Source organism: Erythrolamprus reginae, chromosome 2, assembly GCF_031021105.1.
Source record: "Erythrolamprus reginae isolate rEryReg1 chromosome 2, rEryReg1.hap1, whole genome shotgun sequence".
Classification (NCBI taxonomy): Eukaryota; Metazoa; Chordata; class Lepidosauria; order Squamata; family Dipsadidae; genus Erythrolamprus; species Erythrolamprus reginae.
In genome coordinates, this window is record NC_091951.1 from 10,932,096 (window position 1) to 10,959,962 (window position 27,867).

The 27,867-nt window shown below is 45.7% G+C and overlaps 1 protein-coding gene across 1 annotated transcript; it reads right to left on the reverse strand.

Annotated features, from left to right (window-relative positions):
• Positions 1 to 15,773: 15,773 nt before the first annotated feature.
• LOC139159693 (major histocompatibility complex class I-related gene protein-like) lies at positions 15,774 to 27,424 on the reverse strand. The gene is made up of 6 exons (XM_070737022.1): positions 27,195 to 27,424; positions 22,607 to 22,882; positions 20,913 to 21,188; positions 19,817 to 20,101; positions 19,399 to 19,476; positions 15,774 to 16,883 (listed from the first exon to the last, which is right to left on the reverse strand). The coding sequence occupies exons 1-6, from the start codon at positions 27,295 to 27,297 to the stop codon at positions 16,801 to 16,803; spliced, it is 1,101 nt and encodes a 366-aa protein (XP_070593123.1). The 5' UTR covers positions 27,298 to 27,424; the 3' UTR covers positions 15,774 to 16,800.
• Positions 27,425 to 27,867: the final 443 nt, after the last annotated feature.

Consider the following 27,867-nt stretch of genomic DNA (forward strand, 5'->3'; position numbering starts at 1 on the left):
CCTGAGATTAGGATTGCCCCCACCCTCCCTGCCTTTCGTAACTCCTTAAAACCCACCTCTGTCGTCAGGCATGGGGGAACTAAAACATCTCCCCCTTGCCCATGTTGTTTTGCCGTTTGATTGATTGACTGTGTGCTTGTATTTTATATATATTGGGACTGTTTTATGAATTTTTAACTTAAAATTGTAATTAGATTGGTGGGCATTGGATTTGTTACTATGTACTGTTTTTATTATTGTTGTGAGCCGCCCCGAGTTTGCGGAGAGGGGCGGCATATAAACCCAATAAATCTAATCTAATCTACGATTGACAATGAAAAACATGGTGAATTACATAGGCAGTAATCATACACTTTGGCAATAAGCCAAACCAAATATACAAAACAGTCAATGAACATACAGACCAACAAAAGGAAAGAAAGAAAGAAGAAGAATGAAATGAAGAAAGGAGTGGGCGGGTGTACGGTAGAACTGTGTTAAGATTGCGAAATAATTAAATTTTCAGCCACTCATTTCCTTATATCTAATATTTAGAATTATAGATAAGTAAAAGAAAGCGTTGAATAAATCAAGGTAAGGAGGCTTTTAAAAGAGTCGTTCCGCTTTTAGATTATATATCGATATCTCTTGCATCTATTGAAAAAGAGAGAAAGTTTTATACCAGATTTGTATCTGTTTGAGTATATACAGTTCTTGTTGTTTGTTAAGCGAGTTCTTTTTTTTTTAGCCAACAGTAGAAAGGGTCCCAACAGTTGTTAAATGAGGACTCAAGTATTGTTTCTAACTGCCATTGTTAACTTAGTCATTTCTGCACAATATTTAATTTTCCCTATTATTAGGTCATCTTGTGGTATATCTTCATTTTTCCACCATTGTGCGAATATTAATCTGGCTGCTGTGATTATATGAATACAGTGATCCCCCGCTCGTTGCGAGGGTTCCATTCCAGGACCCCCCGCAACGAGCGGGTTTTCCGCGAAGTAGCGCTGCGGAAGTAAAAACACCATCTGCGCATGTGCAGATGGTGTTTTTACTCCCGCAGCGCTAGCGAGGAGCCGAAGATTGGGGGCGGCGCGGCTGTTTTAAAACGTCACCGCCGGCATGGGGGGCTTCCTAGCAGCCCCCCAAACCCGGGTTGGGGGTCCGGAGGGTGCTGGCAAGCCCCCCATGCCTGCGGCAACATTTTAAAACAGCCGCGCCGCCCCCAATCTTCGGCTCCTCGCTAGCGGGCAGGCAGGCGGCGGACAAGCCGTTCGCTGGCGCTGGCTGGCGCCGCTTTCGATCTGAGTCCTGGAGCGAATTCGCTCCAGGATTCAGCTCAAAAGCGCCGACAGCCAGCGCCAGCGAACGGCTTCTCCGTGCTGGCTGTCGCCGCTTTCGATCTGAGTCCTGGAGCGAATTCGCTCCAAGACTCAGCTCAAAAGCGCCGACAGCCAGCGCCAGCGAACGGCTTCTCCGCGCTGGCTGTCGCCGCTTTCGATCTGAGTCCTGGAGCGAATTCGCTCCAGGACTCAGCTCAAAAGCGCCGACAGCCAGCGCCAGCGAACGGCTTCTCCGCGCTGGCTGTCGCCGCTTTCGATCTGAGTCCTGGAGCGAATTCGCTCCAGGACTCAGCTCAAAAACGCCGACAGCAAGCGCCAGCGAACGGCTTCTCCGCGCTGGCTGTCGCCGCTTTCGATCTGAGTCCTGGAGCCAATTCGCTCCAGGACTCAGCTCGAAAACGCCGATACCCAGCGCCAGCGAACGGCTTCTCCGCGTTGGCTGTCGCCGCTTTCGATCTGAGTCCTGGAGCGAATTCGCTCCAGGACTCAGCTCGAAAGCGCCGACAGCCAGCGCCAGCGAACGGCTTCTCCGCGCTGGCTGTCGCCGCTTTCGATCTGAGTCCTGGAGCGAATTCGCTTCAGGACTCAGCTTGAAAGCGGCGAGAATGAACCGCTTGGGCGGGCGAAGGGCGGGCGGCAGCGAGGAGTTTGCGTGGGCGGTGGGGAAACTCCTTGCTGATGCCCGCTGCTCGCCCTCCCGCCAGCAAGAGGGGGAAGACCCAGGGAAGCCGCCCAGCAGCTGATCTGCCGGGCCCCATCTACGCATGCGTGCCCATAGAAAAAAAGGGCACGCATGCGTAGATGGTGTTTTGACTTCCGGGTTCAAAAATCGCAAATTACCCTGTTCGCAATGGTTGGGGACGCAATAACCGGGGGATCACTGTAATTAAATGGACTTGATTTTTGGAAAGGTTTTGTCTTAGGATGCCTAAAAGAAAACACTCCGGGGTTTTATCAATTTTCAAATTTAATATTTCCTCTATCCAGATTCCAATTTTTCCCCAATAGGACTGTGATTTTTTTACATTGCCACCATAGATGGAAGTAAGTACAGTGATACCTCATCTTACAAACGCCTCATCATACAAACTTTTCAAGATACAAACCCAGGGTTTAAGATTTTTTTGCCTCTTCTTACAAACTATTTTCACCTTACAAACTCACCGCCGCCGCTGGGATGCCCCGCCTCCGGACTTCCGTTGCCAGCGAAGCACCCGTTTTTGTGCTGCTGGGATTTCCCTGAGGCTCCCCTCCATGGAAAACCCCACCTCCGGACTTCCATTGCCAGCAAAGCGCTTGTTTTTGTGATGCTGGGATCCCCCTGCTGGGATTCCCCTGCAGCATCGCAAAAACACAGAAGTCCGGAGGTGGGGTTTCCTATGGAGGGGAACCTCACGGGAATCCCAGAAGCGCAAAAATGGGTAGTTCGGCTGGCAACAAGGGTGAATTTTGGGCTTGCACGCATTAATTGCTTTTCCATTGATTCCTATGGGAAGCATTGTTTCGTCTTACAAACTTTTCACCTTAAGAACCTTGTCCTGGAACCAATTAAGTTCGTAAGATGAGGTATCACTGTACCTTGTTCTTGATGGCACTTCCAGCAGATAGGTGATAATTTATTATTTAGTTTAGCTAATTTTATCGGGGTAATATGCCATCTATAGAACATTTTAATTAAATTTTCCATATAAGATGTGGCTAAAGTTAATTTAAAATTTCTGCTCCATATGAGGTTCCCATTCTTCAGCTTTCATTTATTGTTTAAGGTCGAGGTTCCATTGTTTGTTGTTAGTTTTTATTTTAGTATTGTCAAATTCATTAGTTGTTAGGTAACAGTAAAAAAATGTAATTAGTTGCTCCTGGGGTCCTAGACATATTTTGTCTAATACAGTATTTTTTGCTATTCCTACTGTATTTTTGTCTTTATTGAATTTCGATTGAATTTGTAGATACTCCCACCATTCTGTTTTTTGGCCTAAAGCTTCTAGTTCTGTTCTAGATTTAATTTCTCTGTTGGTATTTATTATATCTTTGTATCTTATTATATTATTATTTTTTTTGTGGAAGTTAGGGTGAACATAGGCTTCCAAAGGAACATACCATAATGGAATCCCTTTATAAAGCTGCTTCCTAATTTCTTCCCAGGTATATAGCAGGGATTTTCTAACAAGGTGGTTAGTAAAGTATGTGTGCGTTTTTAATTTTTTTTCCCCATAAAAATGAATGCCAACCTGAGTGAAGGTCGTGTCCTTCTAGACTCAATAATCTAGTGTTAGTTAGAAGTATCCACTCCCTAATCCACATTAAAGATGCAGCATTGTAATAGTCTTTCCATATTGGTAAGGCAAGACCTCCTTCCTCTTTCCTTTCTTGCATGTATTTAAGGCAGATTCTGGGACGTTTATTTTGCCAAATAAAACTGCTAGTTAATTTGTTCAGTTTTATGAAGAAATCTTGTTTAAGGTAAATTGGAATTGTTTGGAAAAGGAATATAATTTTTGGTAGTATATTAAGTTTAATGGCCTCTATTCTACCTAATAAAGAGAGCCTAAAAGAAGACAACTATGATAAATTAATTGATAAAATTCAAAAAGAGTTAGAGAAATGGAAAAATCTGCGAGAGGTTGCTATTTTCAAGGGCACCAAAGAGCTGGATGAGGAACAATGGTTGGAAGCTGACCAAGGAGAGATTTCACCTGGAGATAAGGAAGAACTTCCTGACAGTCAGAGCAATCAACCAGTGGAACAGCCTGCCAGTGGAGGCTATGAACGCCCCAACTCTGGAAGTTTTCAAGAGGAGACTGGACTGCCCTGGCAGCCCTGACTGTACCTGAGGATTGGAGGGAGGCAAATGTAACCCCGGTCTTCAAGAAAGGATCCAGAGGTGATCCAGGAAACTATAGACCAGTCAGTTTAACCTCAGTTCCAGGTAAAGTGCTGGAAACCATTATTAAAGATAAAATTACTGAACACATAGAAAAAGAGGCATTACTGAAAGAAAATCAACATGGTTTCTGCAAAGGCAAGTCATGTTTTACTAACTTGTAGAATTCTTTGAGAGTGTAAATAAACACATAGATAAAGGGGACCCAGTTGATATTGTATATCTTGACTTTCAAAAGGCTTTTGACAAAGTCCCTCACCAAACACTCCTAAAAAAGCTTTTCAGCCACGGAATTAGAGGACAGGTTTTGTCCTGGATTGGTAACTGGCTAAATTGTAGGAAACAAAGGGTGGCAATAAATGGACAATTCTCTGGATGGAAAGAAGTGAGAAGTGGTGTACCCCAAGGTTCAGTTTGGGGACCCTTACTTTTTAATTTATTCATTAATGATCTGGATGTAGAAGTAAATAGTGAGGTAGCAAAGTTTGCTGATGACACTAAATTGTTCCAGGTAGTGAAAAGTGAAACTGATTGTCGGGAGCTCCAGAAGGATCTCTTGAAATTGAGTGAGTGGGCAACAAAGTGGCAAATGCATTTTAACCTAAACAAGTGCAAAGTTATGCACATCGGGGCAAAGAACCCCAATTGAGGTTAAACTGATGGGGACCAAACTTTCTGAGACAACCCAAGAAAGGGATCTTGGGGTTTTGGTGAAGAGCTCAATGAAGATGTCAACCCAGTGCACAGCAGCAGTAAAAAAAAAGCAAATTCCATGCTTGGCATGATTAGGAAGGGAATCGAAAATAGGTCAGCAAGAGTTGTATTGCCTCTGTACAAATCGATGGTGAGACCACAGTTGGAGGAGTACTGTGTACAGTTCTGCTCACCTCATCTCAAGAAGGATATAATGGATCTGGAAAAGGTGCAAAAAATGGCAACAAGAATGATAAAGGAAATGGAGCACCTCCCTTATGATACCAGGTTGCAACACCTTGGTCTCTTCAGCCTTGAAAGATGGCGTTTAAGGGGTGTCTTGATCAAAGTGTATAAAATCATGCATGGGATAGAAAAGGTGGATAGGGAAAAATTCTTCTCTCTATCATGCAATACTAGGACAAGTGGGCACTCCCTAAAGCTCATAGGTAAGAATGTGAGGACAAATCAAGGGAAATGTTTCTTCACCTAGAGGGTCGCTGGTTTATGAAATTTACTTCCAGAAGAGGTCGTGACAGCTGTCAGCCTTGATATCTTCAAGACAGGATTAGACAGATTCATGGACACCAAGCATATATATGGTTATTGAAACGGATATCCAAGTGCTGCCTCTATGTTGGTTGAGGTAGGCAGGATTCCCTTGAGTACCACTTGTTGGGGGGTCAAGGGAAAGGATCTGCTTTCTGCTCAAGATCCCCAAGGACAATTGGTGGGCCACTGTGTGACACAGAATGCTGGACTCGATGGGCTTTGGCCTGATTCAGCATGGCTCTTCTTATGTTCTTATGTTCATGGAGAATTAGACTTGCAGTTCAAGTAAAAGAGGTAATCAACCTATCAACACAACCAGAACCAGAGAAGCCTGCAAGTTGGGCAGGGCAACAAATCTACCCTTGGCTTTGCACTCTAGCCAAGGAAATTGAGGTTGTTGTGAAAGACAGGGAGTTTTTGGAATGTAATTATTTGGTTGTTTCATCAGCCTGCCTCTTGATTTGTCAGATTAAAGAAAAAAACCTGCCTCCCACATATGGCAAAAGAACAAAGTGTTTCAGGAGGAGTAGGTAAATAACCAATGTTCCATAAAATAATATTTGGATTACATGGATTTTCAGCCAAAAGTTGGGCAGCTATTGGCATCCCTCCTGATCGCTGTTTAAATTCTACTTTGATTGCTCCTACTTTAAAGAACTTTAAAGAGACTAAGTGTACCTGTTAGATGCAACCACTTTTATTCTGGAGGTGAGAAGTCCCACTAGAATTGAGCAGCCAATAAATTTGAATAAATCAATATTATCATCAAAAGGCCATTAAAAGCATCAGGGATGCTATACATACCAGGTTGGATGCTGCAAAGAATAGAATATCTCATTAGCAGAAGTTACCTGTGGGTTTCCATGTATTAAAGGCTAACGTTTTATTTGAAAGACAATCATAGCAAACAACCTTGGCTTGTCAAAGAGAAAAAGAAAACCCAAAAAGTAGAATAACTTGGAAAAAATTTCATCCACCTTTGCTTATGTGTGCAGAATACAGTGCAAAGATATATCTAATCCGAGAGCTACCCATGCATGAGGAGTTCTAATAGAGCAGAAATTATCTTATTCTGGCTCCTAATGGTCAGTAGTAAAATAACCATCTCTATATTTATTTTTATACAGCCATCAGGGAGAGATTCCACTTACTTTTGCCACCTGTTTGCATTGCAATGTTTTCACTTCCACACATGCTCAGGTGTAATTCAGCCTGAATGACAGCTGAGGAGCTGATCAGATGTGCTTCGGGTGAAGAAATGAAGGTCAGTACTAAGGATGAGCGGGATAACTTTTTTCAAAGCACAGAAGGAGGAGAAGCCATCAGAGCACAGAAAATTGGCCGAAAATTTAGGGGGAAAATGGTGGTAAGCACGCATCGGTTCAGGCAGAACCGGATCTGTGACACCAAAAATATGTCACCCACGGTCTGTTCCACTTACACATTCTGTCCATATGCAAAAATGTAGTATTTTGACTCAGAAAAGAAACCGTCCCATAATACTCTGGCATAATTTCCTTGTACAAAGCCTACTGGACAGTAAATACCACCACCACCCATGGTGACTGGACAGTCTCCTCCTCAAATAACCTGGGGAAATGGAAGGTGAGGGGGGGGGAGAGAGAAAGAGAGAGAGAGAGAACGGAGGAAGGGAGAAGAAAGAGAAGAGAGAAAGAGAGAGGGAGAGGGAGAGAAGAAAGGGAGGGAGGGAGGAAGGGAGGAAGGAAAGAAGGAAGGAAAAAGGAAAGAGGAGGAAAGAAAGAGAACAAAGAAAGGATAGGGAGAAAGGGAAGAGAAAGAACAAAAAAGAAAGGAGGAAAGAAAAGAGAAAAAAGAAAGGAGAGAAAGAAAGAAAGAAAGAGGAAGAGAGAGAAAGAAGGGAGGATGGAGGAGAGAGGAAAGAGGAAGAAAGAGGAGGAAAGAAAGAAAAAAGAAAGGATAGGAAGAAAGAGGAGAGAAAGGGAAAGAACAGAAGAAAAAGAGGATGAAAAAAAACAAAAAAGAAAGGAGAGAAAGAAAAAGGATAAAGAAATAGGAAAAAAGAAAAAAGAAGGAAAGAAAAGAGAGAAAGAGGAGGAAAGAAAAGAAAGAGAGAGAGGAAGGAGGGAGGGAGGGAGGGAAGACCATTCGAATTCTCTTCATTCTCTTGCTAACTGGGGAGTAATTTCATACACTTCAGTTGAACTTTTGCTTTTTCGGGGGTTCGAATAAGGCTTGTCAGACAATCCAACCATAGCTGGTTTTCCTTTTATCAGATTGGATGCACTTTCACAGCCAGGGGCTTTGCGATTTTCTGCTCTCTGCCGGGCACAAGAGAACCTTCCAAAAACCGGATCAAGAGCTGTGGGTCTCGACAAGAGTTGCCTGATTTGGAAACTGAGTGAAAGACAGGTGGATGGCTCCAAATGTGGGGTGCAGAATCTGGGTCAGCCACGAGATGGCGGCAAAGGATTTGCATTTTCCTGTATCATTTTGTGTATTGAGATCTGTCTAGAAGGTTTTTAAACAACCCACGAAGGGGTTTTCCTTCCCTTTCATTCAGTTCAAATTCTGCCCAAAATAGCCCAAGAGTCAGCACAAGGGGATGGCATAGTGGGAAATCCAGTCATAATACAGAGCACAATTGGGGGAAGAATCAAGCAACTGTGTCCTCTTCGCGGACGATGTAAAACTCTTCAACACCACCGATAACACAACTACTCTCCAAAAAGACCTGAACTCTTATTTTATTTTATTTATTTATTTATTTTGTCCAATACACAATTAGGGTTTTAGTGGGTATTTATATATACACACACATAGTAAAATACATGATGAAGGTTATAGAGGAGATACTCATAGTAAAATATATCTAAGAAAGAACAGAAGAAGAGATATAGGAATAGAAGAAAGGTATAGGAGATATAGGAGAGCAATAGGACAGGGGACGGAAGGCACTTTTAGGAATCTGGATAGGTCAATCGTAGATAATCTAAGGGTAAAGTGTTGGGGGATGACACTACAGAGTCCGGTAATGAGTTCCACGCTTCGACAACTCGGTTACCGAAGTCATATTTTTTACAGTCGCTTGGAGCGGTTAGTATTTAACAAAGTATTATTTATATATATACAACACAAAGTAGCAAAAGATAACAAACCACACACAGCTAAGAATATCTCAAAGTAAACTCCCCTCACAGGGAACAGTACTGGTGCCCCCTTATGGCCAAACCAGCCAAAGCTCTTAAAGACATATTACATCTTTACATAGACTACCATTGGTAGTTTAATACATGGCAACCCCAAAACAGGTGAGTACCATGTACTAGCAATAACATTTAGACTTATATACTGCTTCATAATGCTTTTACAGCCCTCTTTAAGTGGTTTACAGAATCAGCATATTGCCCCCACAATCTGGGTCCTCATTTTACCCACCTCAGAAGGATGGAAGGCTGAGTCAACCTTGAACCGATGGTGAGATTTGAACAGACCATAAAGGGGACATGAGGGAGTGTCTAACAATGCTTTGAGCTCTAAGCACCTAGTGCTTATGAGCAATAACCTGATCTTCTTGACTGTCCTCACCACTCTCCGAATGGACCTCCTATTGGAGACGCTGCTCCCATCAAACCAGTGATACAATTTGTTAAAATACTTTCAATCGTTCCTCTGTAAAAAGTGGCTAGGACCGAAAGAGAAGGATGTGCTCTCTTCAAGCATGCTGGGGAAGGAGCTGGACTGTTGAGATAATGGAGGCATGTCCTTGATTCAGGATGGAATGTTGGGATTTCTCATCTTATTACCATATTTTTCAGAGTATAAGATGCATCAGAATATAAGACGCACCTTAGTTTTTGGGAAGGAAAATAGGGAAAAGAATCTGCTTACCAGATTCTGTTAGTGTCCTTAGTCTGGTCAGCTTCAGCACACTATTTTATCCCTTTGTTAAGGGCTTAATTTTTTTTTATTCTGAGAGAGTAACAATGAAAGAGCTTGCAAGCCAGTAAAAGCTGGGAACATCATTAGCACCTGAAAACAAACAGTCTGAGCAAGTAGAGCAATGGGAAAAAAACCTGAAAAGTCTTAGGGCTTGGAAAACATTCTTCTTTGCAGTGAGTAACAGCGAAAAAGCTTGCAAGCAGGTAAGAGCTGGGAACATTGTCAGCACCTGGCTATGGCTGGAAAGAAACATTTGGAGCAAGTAAAACAATGAAAAAAAAACCTCTCTGGAATACATTCTTCGCAGAGAGTAACAGTGAAAGAGCTTGGGTACATTAATAGCACCTGGTTAGAGCTGGAAAGAAATATCTGGAACAAGTAAAGCAATGAGAAAAAAACATACAAAGACAGGGTTTGGAATACATTCTTTGCAGAATGTAACAATTATTATTATTTATTATTATTTATTAGATTTGTATGTCGCCCCTCTCCGAAGACTCAGGGCAGCTCACAACAATAATAGAAACAATATGACAGTGAGACAAATCTCGCATTAAAATAAAACATATCTAAAAACCCCAACAATTTAAAACCATACAACACATACATACCAAACATAAAATATAAAAGCCTGGGGGAGGATGTCTCAGTTCCCCCATGCCTGGCGATAAAGGTGGATCTTGAGTAATTTGCGAAAGACAAGGAGGGTGGGGGCCGTTCTAAGGGGCCGTTCTAATCTCTGGGGGAAGTTGATTCCAGAGGGCCGGGGCCGCCACAGAAAAGGCTCTTCCCCTGGGGCCCACCAAACGACATTGTTTGGTCGACGGGACCCGGAGAAGGCCAACTCTGTGGGACCTTATCAGCCGCTGGGATTCGTGCGGTAGAAGGAGGTTCCGGATGTATTCTGGTCATATGCCATGTAGGGCTTTAAAGGTAATTACCAACACTTTGAATGAGCTTGCAAGCTGGTAAAAGCTGAGAACTTTGTTAGCATCTGGTTAGGGCTTGAAAGAAACTTACTAAGAGCAAATTAGAATAATGAAAAAAAACCTGAAAAAACATAGGGCTTGGAAAACATTCTTCACAGAGAGAAACAATGAAAGAGCCTGCAAGGTAAGAGCTGGGAAGATCATTAGCAGCTAGTTAGGGCTCAGGGGAGGAAGCTACATTCAGAGTATAAGACACACCAGCCTATCAGCCTATTTTAGGAAGGAAAAGGGTGCATCTTATACACCGAAAAGTACGGTATGTAATTTTTTTTCAGTTTCAAGTACAGTACTACATTCTGGATTAAATTCTTGTAGTTGTCCCTTTTTTAAATATACAGTATTCCCCCGGGTATCGCGATCCCGATCATTGCGAACGGCTATATGGCGATTTTTCAACCCGGAAGTAAAAACACCATCTGCGCATGCGCGCCCTTTTTTCTATGGCCACGCATGCGTAGATGGCGCCGGGCAGATCAGCTGCTGGGCGGCTTCCCTGGGTCTTCCCCCTCTTGCTGGCGGGAGGGCGAGCGGCGGGCATCAGCGAGGAGTTTCCCCACCGCCCACGCAAACTCCTCGCTGCTGCCAGGCCCGCCGCTTGTCTTGTCCGCCCACCGCTTGTCCGCCGCCTGCCTGCCCGCGCGCCCGCCGCTCGCCTGCCCTTTGCCCGCCCATGCCGTTCGCTCGCGCCGCTTCCCAGCTGAGTCCTGAAGCCAGAAGACAAAGGCGAACTTCCGCGTTTGGCTTCGGGACTCAGCTGGGAAGCGGCGCTGGGGTTTCCCCACCGCCCACGCAAACTCCTCGCTGCCGCTCGCCCGCCCTTCGCCCGCCCACGCCGTTCACTCGCGCTGCTTCCCAGCTGAGTCCTGAAGCGAACTTCCGCGTTTGGCTTCAGGACTCAGCTGGGAAGCGGCGCGAGTGAACGGCGTGGGCGGGCGAAGGGCGGGCGAGCGGCAGCGAGGAGTTTGCGTGGGCGGTGGGGAGACCCCAGTGCCGCTTCCTAGCTGAGTCCCGAAGCCAAACGCGGAAGTTCGCCTTTGCCTTCTGGCTTCAGGACTCAGCTGGGAAGCGGCGCGAGCGAACGGCGTGGGCGGGCGAAGGGCGGGCGAGCGGCGGGCGAGCGGGCAGGCGGCGGACAAGCGGCGGGCGGACAAGACAAGCGGCGGGCGCGGCAGCAGCGAGGAGTTTGCGTGGGCGGCGGGGAAACCCCAATCTTTGGCTCCTCACTGCTGCGGCGGAAGTAAAAACACCATCTGCGCATGCGCAGATGGTGTTTTTACTTCCGCACCGCTACTTCGCGAAAAACCGATCATTGCGAGGGGTCCTGGAACGGAACCCTCGCAATAATCGGGGGACCACTGTATATATATACTTTATTAATTTTTCCATAAAAGGACATACAAACTCACAAACATTTAAACACATAGTAAAGGTTACAATTACCCCTCTTTTCTTGAAGTCAATTTTTAATACAGAAAAAAGGATAAATTCTTAAGTCTTTAAGTCAACATAGTATTCTAAGTGAAAAGAAGAATTTTGTTTACACATTCTAATAAACATAGGGTTAAGATAATAAAAAAGAAAAACCAACAACTACATGAAAAAAAATTTCAATAACATTTTGATATATTCATGTAATTTTCGTAACCTTAATTTTAATTTTATCTTTGTCTAGCCATGTATAAACTTTATTCCAGATAGTATAAAAGTCAGATTCTTCTTGATCATTCAAGTTGTCCTTCTTTAGGGAGCTACATCCATTCTTAGTGAACACCTAGAAGCCAAAAAGAACATATGTGGCAAATTTCAACTTTGCAGGTTTCATGGTTCTAGAGATTTTGTGATGAGCTGTGAGTGATATTTTGTTCAGAACACACCTGAAGATGATTGATTGATTGATTGGATTTGTATGCCGCCCCTCTCCATAGATTCGGAGTGTGAGTGTTGTTGAATCCTTGCTGGAGTGAAGGACTGCAATCTTGTGGTAAGTAACGGTTCTTTATTAAACAGAAAGTAACAGTTTACAGAACTAAACAAGACAAACATGGCCGTGCCTGGCAGCTATATATACAGTGATCTCTCGATTAGCGCGGGGGTTACGTTCCAAGACCTCCCGCGCTAATCGATTTCCGCGTTATAGTGGTGCGGAAGTAAAAAACACCATCTACGCATGCGCGCCATTTTTTTCATGGCCGCACATGCGCAGATGGTGGAGTTTGCGTGTGGGCGGCGGGGAAGACCAAGGGAAGGTCCCTTCAGCCGCCCAACAGCTGATCTGCTCCGCAGCGCAGAAGCAGCGAGGAGCCGAAGATGGGGTAAAGGCAAAGGGGAAACCCCATCTTCGGCTCCTCGCTGCTGCCGCGCTGCGGAGCGGATCAGGTGTTGGGCGGCTGAAGGAACCTTCCCTTGGTCTTCCCGCCGCCCAGGCAAAGGGGAAACCCCAAGATCGCTTGCCGCTTGCCGCTTGCCGTATTGCAGCTTGGAGCCTTGCTTCGCCTCCTTCGCTGCAATACGGCAAGCGGCAAGCGATCTTGGGGTTTCCCCTTTGCCTGGGCGGCGCTGGGGCCATGCGGAGCCGCTCATCTAGGGGGGCGTGGACCGGCAAGGTGCCCTCCGCTCTCTCTCTTTCTCTCCCTGTTACCGGTGTGGTATAAGAGAGAGAAAGAAAGAGAAAGGAGGGCGACTTGCCAGTCCACGCCCCCCTGGATGAGTGGCCCCGCATGGCCCCAGCGCCGGACTCCGCCGTTGCCTCCGCCCTTGTTCGGCTCTGCAGCTGAGAGGCCACGTCCACCCCCTCCTCGGTGTCCCCGGCACCCAGCGTCCCCACGCCGCCTCCACCTCCCGGTAATGCGCCCGACCTCTGCCTCTCTCTTTCTCTCTCATATACCACGCCGGCAACAGGGAGAGAAAGAGAGAGAGAACTAGCGCTGACTTATTTTTTAATTAATATTTTTTGAAAAACCGCGTTGCAGCATTTCGCGCTAATCGAGACCGTGCTAATCGAGGGATCACTGTATACCGGGCTGCCAGGCTGAGCCAACCAATCACCTTGCAGTATTTTCCCGCCCAAGGAATATGGGGCGGGTAAAAGGCCTAACTGTCCTCTGGACACAACAAGTGTGATCTTGTTGAAATGTCGCATAAACACTCTTAATACATGGGGAACAACCCGAACACAACAAATACATACATACATTCATACATACAGTAGAGCAGGGGTCCCCAAACCTTTTACACAGGGGGCCAGTTCACTGTCCCTCAGACAGTTGGAGGGCCGGACTATTAAAAAAACCTATGAACAAATCCCTATGCACACTGCACATACCTTATTTAAAGTAAAAAACAAAATGGGAACAAATACAATATTTAAAATAAAGAAGTAACAATTAAGTAATTAATAATTAAGCAACAAAGTAATTTATACTTCTTTATTAACAAGTAAATTTAAACTTAAATCAACAAACTCCCTCCATTTCTCCTTCCTTCCCTCCCTCCCTCCTTCCTCTCCACTTTTCTTCCCTCTTCCTTTTTTCTCATTTGTTTCATTTTCCTCTCCCTCGTTCTCATTTTTCTCCTTCTCTCTTTCTCTTTCCATCTCTCCCTCTTCCTTTCTTTCTCCCTCTCTATCTCTCCCTCTTTCTCTCTCTCTTTCTTTTTTTCTCTGTGCCTCTCTTTCTTTCTCTTCTTTCTCTCACTCACTCTTTCTAACTCTCCCTCTTTGTATCTCTCACACTTTCTCTCTCCCCCTCTCTCTATTTCTCCCTTTCTTTCTCTCTCTCCCTTTCTATCTCTCATCTTCCTTTCTTTCTCTCTCTTTCTCCCTCTTTCTCTCTCTCTCTCCCTTTCTTTCTCTCCCTTTTCTTTCTCTCTCTTTCTCTCACGTACTCTCTTTCTATCTCTCCCTGTTTGTATCTCTCCCTCTTTCTCTCTCTCTACCTTTCGTGCGGTGGTGGGGGTTTTCGCCCCTCTCTCAGCCCGTAGCGACAGCGGGGTGGGTCAGCTTGCCATTAAAGAGGCAGCTGCAGGATCCAATCCCGTATTCTCCACCCAGGCTTCCTTGGATGTTGGGGGGAGCCAAAGGGTTTGGAGGGGCTGCTTTACCTTCTCCAGCAGCGGTGGTGGTGTTTCGGGCTGGGCTGTGTCAGGCTGAGACTGGGACAGGTCCTCTGCGGCTGCCGCCACCAGGCTGTAAAAACCCACTTCCACCCATCAGAGGCGGGTGTGACTAAAGAGCCCATTCCTCCCTGGACCAGCCGGCAAGCAAGGGAACACCGGGGCGGATGGAATGTTTTATCCCAGTATTTATTTAACTCCTGCCTTGACAGTTGTGTCTGAATTATCTGATATTTTCAGGTATCCGACTATCAGCCTGCCTGTTTATGTCAGATAATCGAGACTCTACTGTACATACATGCACACACATATATACATATATACATTTGTGTCACATGTTTCTGCTGAATTTGAAAATTAAGGGAGACTAGGATAGATCTATTCCGGGTTTATTTTGGCCTCATCATCTAGCCATAACCTCACTGGGACTTGAACTTGCAACCTTCGCCTTGTAAGGCAGAGAATTAATCTCTAGGCTACAGTCAGGGCCGCCATCAGGAATTTTGGGGCCCCATACAGCCTAAGTGTCTGGGGCCCCCCCTCCCTTGTTCCTTCCTTCTTTCCCTTTTTCTTTCTTTTTTTGTTTTTCTTTTCCTTCCTTCTTTCCTCCCTCCCTCCCCATCTCCTTCCTTCCTTCCTCTTTCTTTCTTTCTTTTTTCTTTTTCTCTTTCCCTTTTTCTCTTCTTTTTTTCCTCCCTCCCTCCCTCCTTCCTTCCTTCCTTCCTTCCCTTTTAAATTTTCAAACTGTCTTCTCCATATTCCTGGCTGAGGAATTCTGAAAGCTGCAGTCAACTGGTCTTCAGCCATTGTCCAACCCTGCACTACTGACCCCTCCCTCCACCCCCTGAAGAGGCCGTGGGCTTCTTTCCAAAGCCAGTGGCAGTGATACCAGAACCCCCTTCCCTGGGGATGGGAGCGGGGAGAGCTCCACTGATCTCCCTCGACAAGACCTTCAGCAACACACCAGCCCTGCTAGGCAGGCCTCTTAGCCCCACCAAAGAAATGGGGGTTAAGGAAGACCCCCACCCCTCTGCAGAACAGAAGCTGGGGACCCCTCCCTCCACACACACCGGATCCCTATGGCCCCTCCGAGGGCTGGCAAAATAAGTGTGCCCCCCCACCTGCTTTTCTATCTCTCTCTCTTTTTTTCTCTCTCTCTTTCTCTCTCTTTCTCTTTTTATCTCTCTTTCTCTCTCTCCTTTTCTCTTTCTTTTTCTCTTTTTATCTCCCTTTCACTCTTTTTCTCTTTCTCTTTTTCTCTTTCTCTCTCTCTCTGTCTCTTTTTCTCTCCCTTTCTCTCTCTTTCTCTTTATATCTTTCTCTTTTTTCTCTCTCCCCCTCTCTTTCTCTCTTTCTATCTCTTTCTTTCCCTCCCTCTCCCTTTCACTTTCTCTATCTCTTTCTCTCCCTCTCTCCCCTTCTCTCTTTCTTTCTCTTTCTCTCTTTCTCTTTCTCTCCCTCCCCCTCCCCCTCTTTCTCTTTTTATCTCTTTCTCTCTTTTTTTCTCTTTTTCTCTCCCTTTTTCTCTCTCTCTTTCTCTCCCCCTCTCTCTTTGTCTCTATCTTTTTCTCTCCCTCCCTCTCTCTTTCTCTTTTTATCTCTCTCTCTTTCTCTCTCTCTCTTTCTCTCTCCCTCCCTTTCTTTCTATCCCTTTCTCTCTCTCTTTCTTCCCCCCTCTCTCTGAAGTGGGGAGGGCCGGGTTGGCACCAACGGAGCTCAAGACGGGGTGCAAAAGTCAACTACTCTGCCGGCCGGGCCCCGGCCTGGATGAGGCGAGCGCCCGGCCGCCCAAGCCTCGTTCCCCAATGCCGCCACCCCGAAGTGGCTCCTACCCTCGCCGCACGCTTTACTTTATTCTGGGAGGACCGCGCTGCTAAAGGCTCCATCGGGGCTTTGAGTCCTGCTTCGCGAGGGCCAGAGGGGGTGCCTTTTTCTTGCAACTGAGTCCCGCTCCTATTGGTTAGGCAGGTGGCCGGCAAGACAGGGCCGGTACTGCGCCTCTGTGAGGAGCTGCTCACCAGGCACAAATTACTGCGGGTGCCAGGGGGCCGGCAAAACCGCCCCCCCCCCATTTTTCAATTTGGCCGGTTCCCTGACGCCAGTACCAGTAATACTGGCCTATTGGCGGCCCTGGCTACAGTATCCAATCCCTTCAGCTCTGTACCAGGGAAAGGTTACATGTTTTTTTGTGTCGAATCACCCTGGTATATTGAAGGAACATCACAGCTCCTTTTTTGCCCCTTGGCCCAACCCAGTACCATTTCCATATATACATTTATACATATACACATATTCATACACACACACACACACACACACTGCGGTCCCTCTATAAATGCTGCTGGGTGGGTGTGTAGTGGTGAACTCTTGTGGTGGACTTTTCTTCTTTTTTCTTTTTCTTCACCCAATATCCTGAAAGGACAAAAAGAAAAACAGTCAAGATGTTCTTCCCCCTTTCACCTCCAAGTCTGATGTGTCATCAGAAATTACATAGTGTTTCCCAAAAAAAGGACAGCAAAATTTTTCTTCAGCATCCCAGGTGATCTATGGTCAGTGACCAAGAGGCAGGCTACAACCCTAATCAGGAATGAAGGACGTGACGATGTGCATTAAGTAGAAGAGCCAACTGGGTATATTGATTAAGACGTTGGGACTAGAAAGGGAGAGATTGCAAGATCGAGTTTTCCTTTAAGCCAGTCGGGAAATGTGAGACTAGTGGTCCCCAGCCTTTCTAGCTTGACAGTCAGTCTGGGGAATGGGGCGGGAAACCAATCTGTGCAAGTGGTGGGCTGGCATGCACAGTTCAACTTGCACAAGTTGACCTGTGTGCTTGCCTGCTACTCATGCAGCCCGGTTTCGAATAGGCCATGGCCCAGTGGTGGGCTGCAGCCTGGGAGTTGGGCACCCCTGCATCAAGCCACTCACTCTTTCAGCCTAATGCACCTACAGATTGTAATTGTGGGGAAAAGAGAAGGACAGACTCTTCTATATGCTGCCTTGAGTCTCAAATAAATAAGAGCTACTCAGCTCTTATGCCAAGCGCCCTTCTCTTTTATGCTGTAGATTCAAAATCAGAATTTGGAAAACTTATTTTCAACTCCTGTGGAGAAGCTGTAATACCAGTAACATCAGTGCAATAAAGGAGCCCTGGTGGCGCAGTGGTTAGAATGAAGTATTGCAGGCTAACTGCTTACTGCCACCAGTTCGATCTTGACTGTCTCAAGGTTGAGTCAGCTTTCTACCTTCGGGTTTTTAGTCATAGTTTTAACTATTAGATTTGTATTATACTGTTTTATTGCTGTTGTGAGCCGCCCCGAGTCTTTGGAGATCGGCGGCATACAAGTCTAATAAATTATTATTATTATTATTATTATTATTATTATTATTATTATTCTGAGGTCAAAAAAATGAGGACCCTTTATGCGCATACACAAACAGGCTTGTGAGCACTCATGCAACTGGTGCCGGAAGCACATGTGTGGCACAAAAGGGGGCATGAGAACCCTTCTGATGCTGTGGCAATGCTAGCACCCATACAACACAAGGCTAATGCAAGTGGGAGGGTGTTCTTATGATGATACTAGCCCCTGCCCGACATTCGGGACTATACTGTGCTTGTACAATGCTCACGGCATAGCTAGCACCCATGTGAAGACACAACAGTAGCATGAGTGGGAGTGTGTGTTGTGCATGTAGGCACACATTGCTCAACAATTCACGCATCTGGTGTCCATGCCCCAGTAGTGGTCCGCAGGCCACAAGCCAGGGACCTCTGTTTTAGACCTCTTGTGGTCTAGAAATCACCTTGTGGTGAGATAGGTGGCATGCATGGATAGATAGAGAGAGAGAGAGAGAGAGAGAGAGAGATTATAGACAGACAGATGATAGATGGATAGATAATAAATAGATAGATGAAAGATATATAAATTCAAAGTGTTGGTTATGACCTATAGAGCCCTCCATGGCATTGGACCAGAATATCTCCGGGACCGCCTTCTGCCGCACGAATCCCAGCAACCGATTAGGTCCCACAGAGTTGGCCTTCTCCGGGTCCCGTCGACTAAACAATGTTGTTTGGTGGGTCCCAGGGGAAGAGCCTTCTCTGTGGTGGCCCCGACTCTCTGGAACCAGCTCCCCCCAGAGATTAGAACTGCCCCCACCCTCCTTGCCTTCTGTAAACCCCTTAAAACCCACCTTTGCCACCAGGCATGGGGGAATTGAGGCATCTCCCCCGGGCCTATACAATTTATGTACGGTATGTTTGTGTGTATGTTTGCTTAATAATGGGGTTTTTAAATGTTTTTAAATTATTAGATTTGTCATGAATTGTTTTATTGTTGTTGTGAGCCGCCCCGACTCTAGGGAGAGGGGCAGCATACAAATCTAATAAATAGATAAATAAATAAATAAATAAATAAATAAATAAATAAATAAATAAATAAAATGATAGATGGATGAGAGAGTGTGTGCATGCAGGCGCACATTGCTCAACAACTCACGCATCTGGTGGCCATGCCCCAGTAGTGGTCCGCAGGCCACAAGCCAGGGACCTCTGTTTTAGACCTCTTGTGGTCTACAAATCACCTTGTGGTAAGATAGGTGGAATGCATGGACAGATAGAGAGATAGATAGAAAGAGAGAGAGAGAGAGAGATTATAGACAGACAGATGATAGATGGATATATAATAAATAGATAGATGAAAGATAGATAAATGATAGATGGGAGAGAGAGAGAAAGAGAGAGACTCACTCTTGTTTACTTACTAAATTTCACTCTACTAAACCAGCATGGCCACTGATGAGAATTCTGGAAGTTGAAGTCCACACATCTAGAAGTTTCCCAATTTGGAAAACAAGGCCTACAAGCCTAAACCAGAATGGAATTTTCCTCTATCTACAAACCCTTGGTAGGTGGTAGCATACGTACCGATACATCCAGTGAATAACACCAAAAGGACGACAAAAGCCACAATTCCTCCCCATCTGAAATACGCATCAGTTGAAGCTGCAATGGGAGGAGAGGAAAAGAGAGTTTCCATCCTGAAATGTGACTGAAATATTTGCCTCCATTTCTTTTTTTTTCTAATGTTATATACCCAATGTGGTGTGAAAAAGTCAAAGAATTTTAGGCTTGTAATATCCATATCTTACATTCTAATTAATATGGGTACAATATTCTTTCTCCATTCTTTATTTATAACCCCACATGAACAAGGCCCTTGTGTCTAAGGCTTGTTCCTTCTTGTATTACACATATTCCCCTGTTTAGATTTTGTGTTGCTGTAAATATCTCCCACCCAGATACTTTCAGAAAGTGTCTGCCTTGTCTTTCTCCAGCCTCTCACCAGCCTCTTCCATGACTATGTCCAGTGGCTCTTGCAGGCCATCATGCTCCACATGACACCGGTAGCGGTCCCTCTCTTTGGGATCGATCTGGATGCTGAGCCAGTAGTAGTAGGTCCCATCTGAATTGGGGGCCACAAATCCCTGGAGGGTGTTTTCCAGCCAGACCTCTCCGTCCCTCCTCCAGGAGGCATCAATCTCCTTTGGGTAGAAGCCGTGGGCTCGGCAGAGAAGTCTTTCCATGCCGTCAACCTCAGTCCTGCTGCTCATCGTCACCACTGGGGGCTCTGCTCCAATGTAGAGAAAGCAGAGAATTGTCAGAGGGAAAAATGTCATTTGTTCACAATGTTTGACCCTGAAATTCACCATCCCCAAATATCTGCATTCTGGTGATGCATCTATGGGTCTGCTCCATGGCTCTAGGGAAGCCTTTGGGGAACTGCCCCAAAGAATGGAAGGGTGTCTGGGACTGCAACACATTCCATTTCCAAAAGAGGCATTTTTTCTGGAGTCAAGCATAGCTCCTGCGGTCTACGGGGAAACAGCCATTCAGGTTTTTTGCAATAGTATTTATTTATGTAAAAATCTTGGACACCACCTATCTCACTATCTAAATGATAGCAGCATGGTGGCTTACATGGTTAGGACTCTGGGTTGGAGATTAGCAAGCTTGCATTTGAGACCCTGCCCTGCTGCATGGTGGAGTGAGCTCCCGTCATTCGCTCCAGCTCCTTAAAAAGTATATGAAAGGAGCCCCAGCTGGTTGCTCCCTGGACAACAGTGAAGTCACTGGCTAATATTTTCAAGCCAGAAGCACTTTTTCATTTTTTTAAAAAAGCACCTTTTTAAATAATGCTTTCAACAACTATAGGGACTATCTAAGTGAGTAAGGATGTCTTTTTGTCTTTCTTTTTCTTTTGCATTTTTCACTCTCCCTAGTGGTCTCCCATCTCCTTCAATAACCTGCCACCTTTTTTGGGTTATTCTGTGAATGATAAAACCAGCTCTTTCTTCAGTTGAAGTATTTCCTACCAGCCAATTAAGACTTCCGACTGTAAATAGACTCCCTCTCCTCATACTCAGTATTGCCATCCTTACTTTTCCTTGCCCGAGATTTTGCGCTGTAGTCCAGACATTTCTTCAGCCAGGCAAAGCACTCCCCTTCCAGGAACATCTTATAGCGCCAGTTCCTGTCCAACTGGGCATCCCATTTCTTTTTGATCATTGTAGCCTCAGCGTTGACTGCTGTCCAGTTGAGGGTGGCTTTGTTGAAGCTGAGAAAATCCTTCCCATCATAAGCATAGAGATCGTACCCTCTTTTGCTCCCATCTTCCGCCAGTTCACAGCCGAAGAGCCGCTGCCAGACGTGAAGCTCTAAAAGACAGCAATATTAGTGAGCCATCCCCACACACTTATGCAAGATCAAAAAGAAAACCCTACTTTAGCTGCAATTTCCAGATTCCCCGAGGAAGGCAAAGGGATGTTTGTCCATTTTTTCCCATCACCAATGCAGCAATGTGCCAGGTTTTTTTTTAATTTGCCTCCCAGCAAAAAGTTAAAATACAAAATTAATTGTGGGGGCAAAGGAGGAAACAAATTAACAGCCATCTGACTCTAATAATAAAAATAAAAACCCACATGTACAAAAAAAAGGGAACAGACAAAGAATATATCATTCATATTGACATTGAACGTAGAAAGTCCACCTGGCTTAAATGCTGATAAATCAAAAATATTCATTGTGCTTTCCTCCTCTTGTATAACAGGCCTACAAACTGTTATAAACTTTCCCATCTTATAGAGAACTTTCTAAACCTGGATAAAGGGTTTGTTTTCTATTATCACAATGGGCTAAACCACTCTCCTTCAGAATGGATATATGAGTGCATATATAGAAACTGATACAAATTCATCCAGAAACTGATACAAATTCGTCCTAAGGACCAGCTTCCTGATTCTGATTGAAGCAGGACAAAGACACCCGATTTGCAAATTTTTATTCAAGCTTAGAAAGAAAGCAAAAAGCAGGTTGGGGGACTGCTGGCATAGCATATTTCAATGTCCAGTCAGTGAAGCAGTGGAAGTGATGTGCCGGTGCCTGGAGGCTGTTGGGGTCTGGATGGGTGTCAACAGACTCAAACTCAACCCTGACAAGTGGCTGTGGGTTTTGCCTCCCAAGGACAATTCCATCTGTCCATCCATCACCCTGGGGGAGAATTATTGACCCCCTCGGAGAGGGTCCGCAACTTGGGCGTCCTCCTCGATCCACAGCTTACATTACAGCACCATCTTTCAGCTGTGGGAAGGAGGGCATTTGCCCAGGTTCGCCTGGTGCACCAGTTGCGGCCCTATTTGGACACGGAGTCACTGGTCAGTCGCTCATGCCCTCATCACCTCGAGGTTCAATTACTGCAACGCTCTCTACATGAGGCTAAGGCTGCGCAAGGAGCCGGGTATTGGAGTTGGGGACGGGGAGCGATGAAAGTGTGATGGTTAATTTGAATGTCGGGCGCGCAGGGGGGCGGGAGGTACCGGCAGCCCCTGCCTCCTCATGGCGCCTCCTTTGGGGGAGAGTAGCCTTTGAATACTTGTAGGTGTCTTTTGCCTAGAGGTCAGGCAGGGTTCTGTTGGCTCTCTGGGGCTTTGGTCACTACTAATCTGGATTAACATAAAAGAATTAGTGACACCAACTAACGTGATGTTAAAGAAAATAAAACATATGAAGGACAAGGGAATTTTCTTCCCATGTGTAAATTAGACTGGCTCGAGGATATGAGATTTCCTGGCCTTACCTCGGTTCTGGTTGTTCTGCTGCACAATATTTTCCAGGTCCTTCTTGAACCGCTGCCCAGAACGGGAGGCTCTGTGGGTCATCCAATTCCAGAAATCGGAATCCTCTTCCTCAATCTTCTTCATCCAGGGGGTTCTAGACACAGCCTGCTCGGTGATGCTGTTATAGGAACCAGCAAGAAAGCCACCCCCATAGCCCAGAGCAGTAAACTGGGGTAGGTCCCCAATGGGTTCTGATAGGGCAGTGTACAGATAAAGCAGCGAATGGGTATGTCCATCTGGAAAACAAAGCCAGAGTTTCAGGTATGGCAGGAAGGAACACTTCTGCACCATTGAATGGGGTCATTTGTTGATGGCAATCAATTCAGTCTCTTGTCATCTCAAAAATTTTCTGGAGACAGAAAAGGTTATAGGAAGACCTTGACTTATGATCACAATTGAGCCCAAAACTTCTGTTGTTAATGGAGTTTTGCCCAATTTTATGACTTTTCTTGGTACAGTTGTTAAGGGAATCACCACTGTTGATAAGTCCGTAACCTGGTTGTTAAGCAAATTGATGATGATGAAAACAAAGATGATTAGGGGACTGTAAGCTAAAACATTTGGAAAACGGTTGCAGGAACTGGGTATGTCTAATTTAATGAAAAGAAGGACCAGGGGAGACATGACAGCAGTGCTCTAATATCTCAGGGGCTGCACCAAATGAGTCAACCTATTCTCCAAAGCACCTGAGGGTGCAACAAGCAGCAATGGGTGGGAACGAATCAAGGAGAAATGCAACTTAGAGCTATGAAGAATTCTGCTAATGATATTGTGCTGGTAGAATAGAGAGATAGCTTGGATTAAGAGGTGTTGCTTTAAGAGATTGCATTAGGGGGAATGTAGGCAGATTGTACCTCACTTTGCTGATCTAAGCCATAAAGGCTCTTCTCAGCATCAGATATACTCCACACCAGGGGTCCCCAAACTTTTTACACAGGGGGTCAGTTCACTGTCCCTCGGACTGTTGGAGGGCCGGACTATAAAAAAAACTATGAACAAATTCCTACCGTATGCACACTGCACATACCTTGTTTTAAAGTAAAAAACAAAATGGGAACTTACTATTTAGAGGGGGGAGAAGATCTGAAATTCATACATGTTTATGTTTTGTTTTTAATTTCTTTTGTTAACATCTGATTGGCTATACAAGGTTTTCTTGGCTTATGAAAAATGTATAAAGAAAGAAGAAAGCACTTTGGCATAATGGTTAATAAGTTAGAAATATAATTGGTGTTGCACTTTTTGAAGGAACATTAAGGAAGGAATTTAATTAAAAGAAAATGAATGTAACTGGATGACAAAATTAGGAAAAAAAACCTTTTGCAACTTTTTTGATGATTGATATTAGTTACTAACAAAATACCGCATTTTATTCATGGAAAATTAGATGGTACACTGTTTTGTTTGAATGTCTGTTGAGAGAAAAAATTTAAAAAAATTACACCCCCCCCAAAACAGTCCTTCCTTCCTCTGTCCCTCCATTCATTTCATTCTTCCTTCCTTCCTTTCTTCCTTGTTCCCTCCATTTTTCCTTCCTTCCTTCCTTCCCTCCTTCATTCCTCTCCACTTCTCCTCCCCTCCCTCTCTTTCCCTTTTCTTTCTTTCTCTCTCTTTTCCCTGTGCTCTTGTCACTCACTGGCGGGCCGGATAAATGACCTCAGTGGGCCGCATGTGGCCCGCAGGCCATAGTTTGGGGACTGCTGCTCCACACAATGTGTAATTCACAGATTAGGTTTATTTCTGGTATCTTCATATCAAGACTTACAATTGAGATTAAGTTCTACAGGCTATTTGTCTCATCACGTATGGTAAAAAGATTACTTCCTCCCATCCTTAAAATGTCCACTGCTGAGCAGGACAAAATTACCCATCCTCCAGGGTAAGCTTGATGGACAATAAGAACACAAAGATGTGGTCACGTGTCATAGACTACATTACAATCAGAGTGCAATCTATTTGTTTGCTTGTTTGTTGTTTTTGTATGCCACCCAACTCCCAGAGGACTATATGCTTCCCTATGATACAAGGAAAGTGGGCTAAGAGGCCCTGGGAATGGAACACTATCCAAAATGGAAAATAAACAGTAGAAGAGAACAAACAAGAGAGAAAATATTTTCATAGTTCAGGGCATACCTAAACATACATTTATGGCTGTCCAAGTCCGCATTCTATTATGCTGGCTTGATTCCCAGATTTCTCCTTTGCCCTTTGGAACTATCTAAAGCCACCTGCAAATCACCCAATAACAGGTGACTTTTCTCCTGCTCTTTCATTGGTTGTCCTTCTAACACACTGCCAATACATCCAGGGCAATCCAGCACCTGACTATCATTTACCAGGGAGTGCCATGGGCAAGGTTCCTGCTCAAACTGGAATCTCTGTTTCATTTCAGTCTCTTCTTAAAAACCTCTAGGGATGAAGCACCCACAACTTCCGAAGACAAGCCCTTCCACTGATTAACTCAGTGTTTACCAACCTTTTTTGAGCCGCAGCACATTATTCACATTTACAAAATCCTGGGGAACATTGAAGGGGGGCGCTAAAAAACGTTTGAACAAAAAAAATATCTCTTCCTCCCTTTCGCTCTATTCTCTCTCTCTCCCTTTCTCTCTCATCCTTCCTTCCTCTTTCTTTCCCTCTCTCTCTCTATCCCTCTTTGTTTCTCCCTTCCTTCTGCTCTTTTTTGCTCTCTCTCTCCCTCCTTCCCTCCTTCTGTCTTTCCCTCACCCTCCTTCCCCCCTTTCTCTCTCTCTCTCTCTCTTGCTGTCTTTTTCTCTCTCTTTCTCTCTCCCCGCTCTCTCTCCCTCTCTCTCTCTTTCTCCCTCTCTCTTTCTTGCTATTTCTCTCTTTCTTTTTGCTTTCTCTCTTTCTCTCTCCCCCCTCTCTCTCCCTCTCTCTTTCTCTCTCCCTCTCTTGCTATCTCTTACTCTCTCTTGCTATCTCTCTCTTTCTCTCTCTCTTTTTTTTGGTTTCTCTCTTTCTCTCTCCCCCCTCTCCCTCTCTTTCTCTCTCTCCCTCTCTTGCTATCTTTCTCTCTCTTGCTATCTCTCTCTTTCTTTCTTTCTCTCTCTCTTTCTCGTACACCACGCCACAGCAGCGGCATTGGGCAGTAGCCGTGGGGTGGCAGCAGGTTGGTCAGCTGTGAGGCGGAGCTCCGGAACGGAGGCACCAACGGCAGTGGCTGGACGTGTTGCTAGATTCCGTACATGCTGGCGTTGCGCTGGGCATGGGCATGGGCATGGGGCTGGAGCCTCCATCCCGGCCCAGCCAGCAGGCAAGTGCCAGCTGCGCAGCGCCAGCATGTACAGCGTCTAGCAACACATCCAGCCACCACCATCGGTGCCTCCATTCCGGAGCTCCGCCTCACAGCTGACCACCCTGCCACCACCCCACAGCTACTGCCCAATGCCGCTGCTACCGCCGCCCTCCCACTGCCACCACCCTCCCGCCGGGCCCCAAAGTTCACCTGCTGCCGCCGCCAGGGAAGCTCCAGCCGGGCGGGGTGCTGCAGCTGCTAGAAAAATTGGAAGGCACGAAGAAGGAAGCTCAGCTTCCGATCTCACAACTTTTTCCTCTTCGCACTCTCAGCAATAAGTTGTGAGATCAGAAGCTGAGCTTCCTTCTTCATGGCACACTTGGCCATGTCTTGCGCGGCACAGTGGTTGGGAAACACTGGATTAACTGACCTCACTGTTAGAAAGTTTCTCCTCAATTCCAGCTTACTTCTCTTCTTGATTAGTTTATTTATTGGATTTGGATTTGTATCAGTTTTAATTTGTATTAGTTTCCATCCATTGCCTCTTGCCTTTGCCTTCTGATGCTTTGGAAAACCATTTGACCAGCCACCCCCTCCTCTTTCTGGCAGCAGCTCAAATAATGAAATATTTCCATCCAGTCACCCCCAAAATCCTAGTCCTTTTCTCCAGACTGGCCAAACCCAAATCCTGCAACTATTCCTCCTATGTTTTCCTCTCCAAGTCTTTAATCCTCCTGGTTGCTTGTCTTTGCCCCTTTTCCAAAGTATCAAAGGAATCACATCAGTTTATAAAAGGTAAAAATAGTATTAAGATTATATGCTAACAGACGCGATGCACTGTTGCAAGATCTCCACGATCCCGAGATCTTCCCTCTCTTGACGACCCAATCAGATCCCGAAGAACCTTCGGAAAATAAACTGGGTTTAAGCTAACTTCGCGGGGAGTTGTTTTTTTTTCCTAAAACAGGCGACAGGGAAAAAACGGTTTTTTTTTTTGGCAGACTTTGCGATGCCGCTTGGGCTGAGCAATCCGGCTCCTTTTGGAGGGCTCTTGATCGTACCTGCCCACCTATTCCACGCCGCGTGCGGCTCGTGGCTCGTGGATTCGTCCCTTCCTCTCGCCGCGTCCACCCCGTGGTTTTGTCCTCTTAGCAGCAACAATCCTGGCGTGCAGGCCAGGCGGGGCGAGAGGAGATCTCCCCGAGCAGAGCCCACGCGGCGAATCCCCCCTCCCCGCCGTTCTCTCTCCTCCGCCGCCCGTGGGCGCCCCACGCGCACTCCCCGCCACTCACCGGTCCAGCCGCTGCGCAAGAGGAGCAAAAGAAGCGCCGGGAAGAGGCGCTTCGTTATCCCGCGGTCTGGAACCCCTCGGGGCCCAGCCGCCCTCCGCTCCATCCTTCTTTCGGTGAGGTTCCAGGGAATCCGGAGGAAAAGTTCCAGGCGATCCAGAAGAAGTGGCTCTGGCGAATGGCGATCCAGAACATCGAACTCCCGAGTGGCTATGGCGCCTCCCGCAAATGCAGAGCCCGTCAGAGACCCGGATGATGCAAAAGTTACAAACGGTGGGATCGATGGCTCCGCCTGGTCAGAATTGTTGAAGCATGTGTGGCTGGGCAAGCCAATACTCTCTCCTTGGTTTCCGCCTTCGGCTCATCTGGCAATTTCCTGGCTGATGCAAGCGTTTCTTTCAGGGATGAATAGTCCTCGACTTCCAACGGTTCGTTTAGTGACTTTTCCAAGTTACAGGGGCACTGAAAAAAAGGGATTCATGACAGTTGTTTATCTTTACAACTGTGGGAAGAAATCTGCGACTGGTTCAGTTCCAAGCAGGGAGAAAGGCACTGACAATGGAGGCTGGAGGCTGAAGATGGTTTAATGAACAGAACCACCAAGCACATGCTGACCACATGGAGTTAGGAGTGTGGAGTAGAATAGAATAGAATAGAATTTTACTGGCCAAGTGTA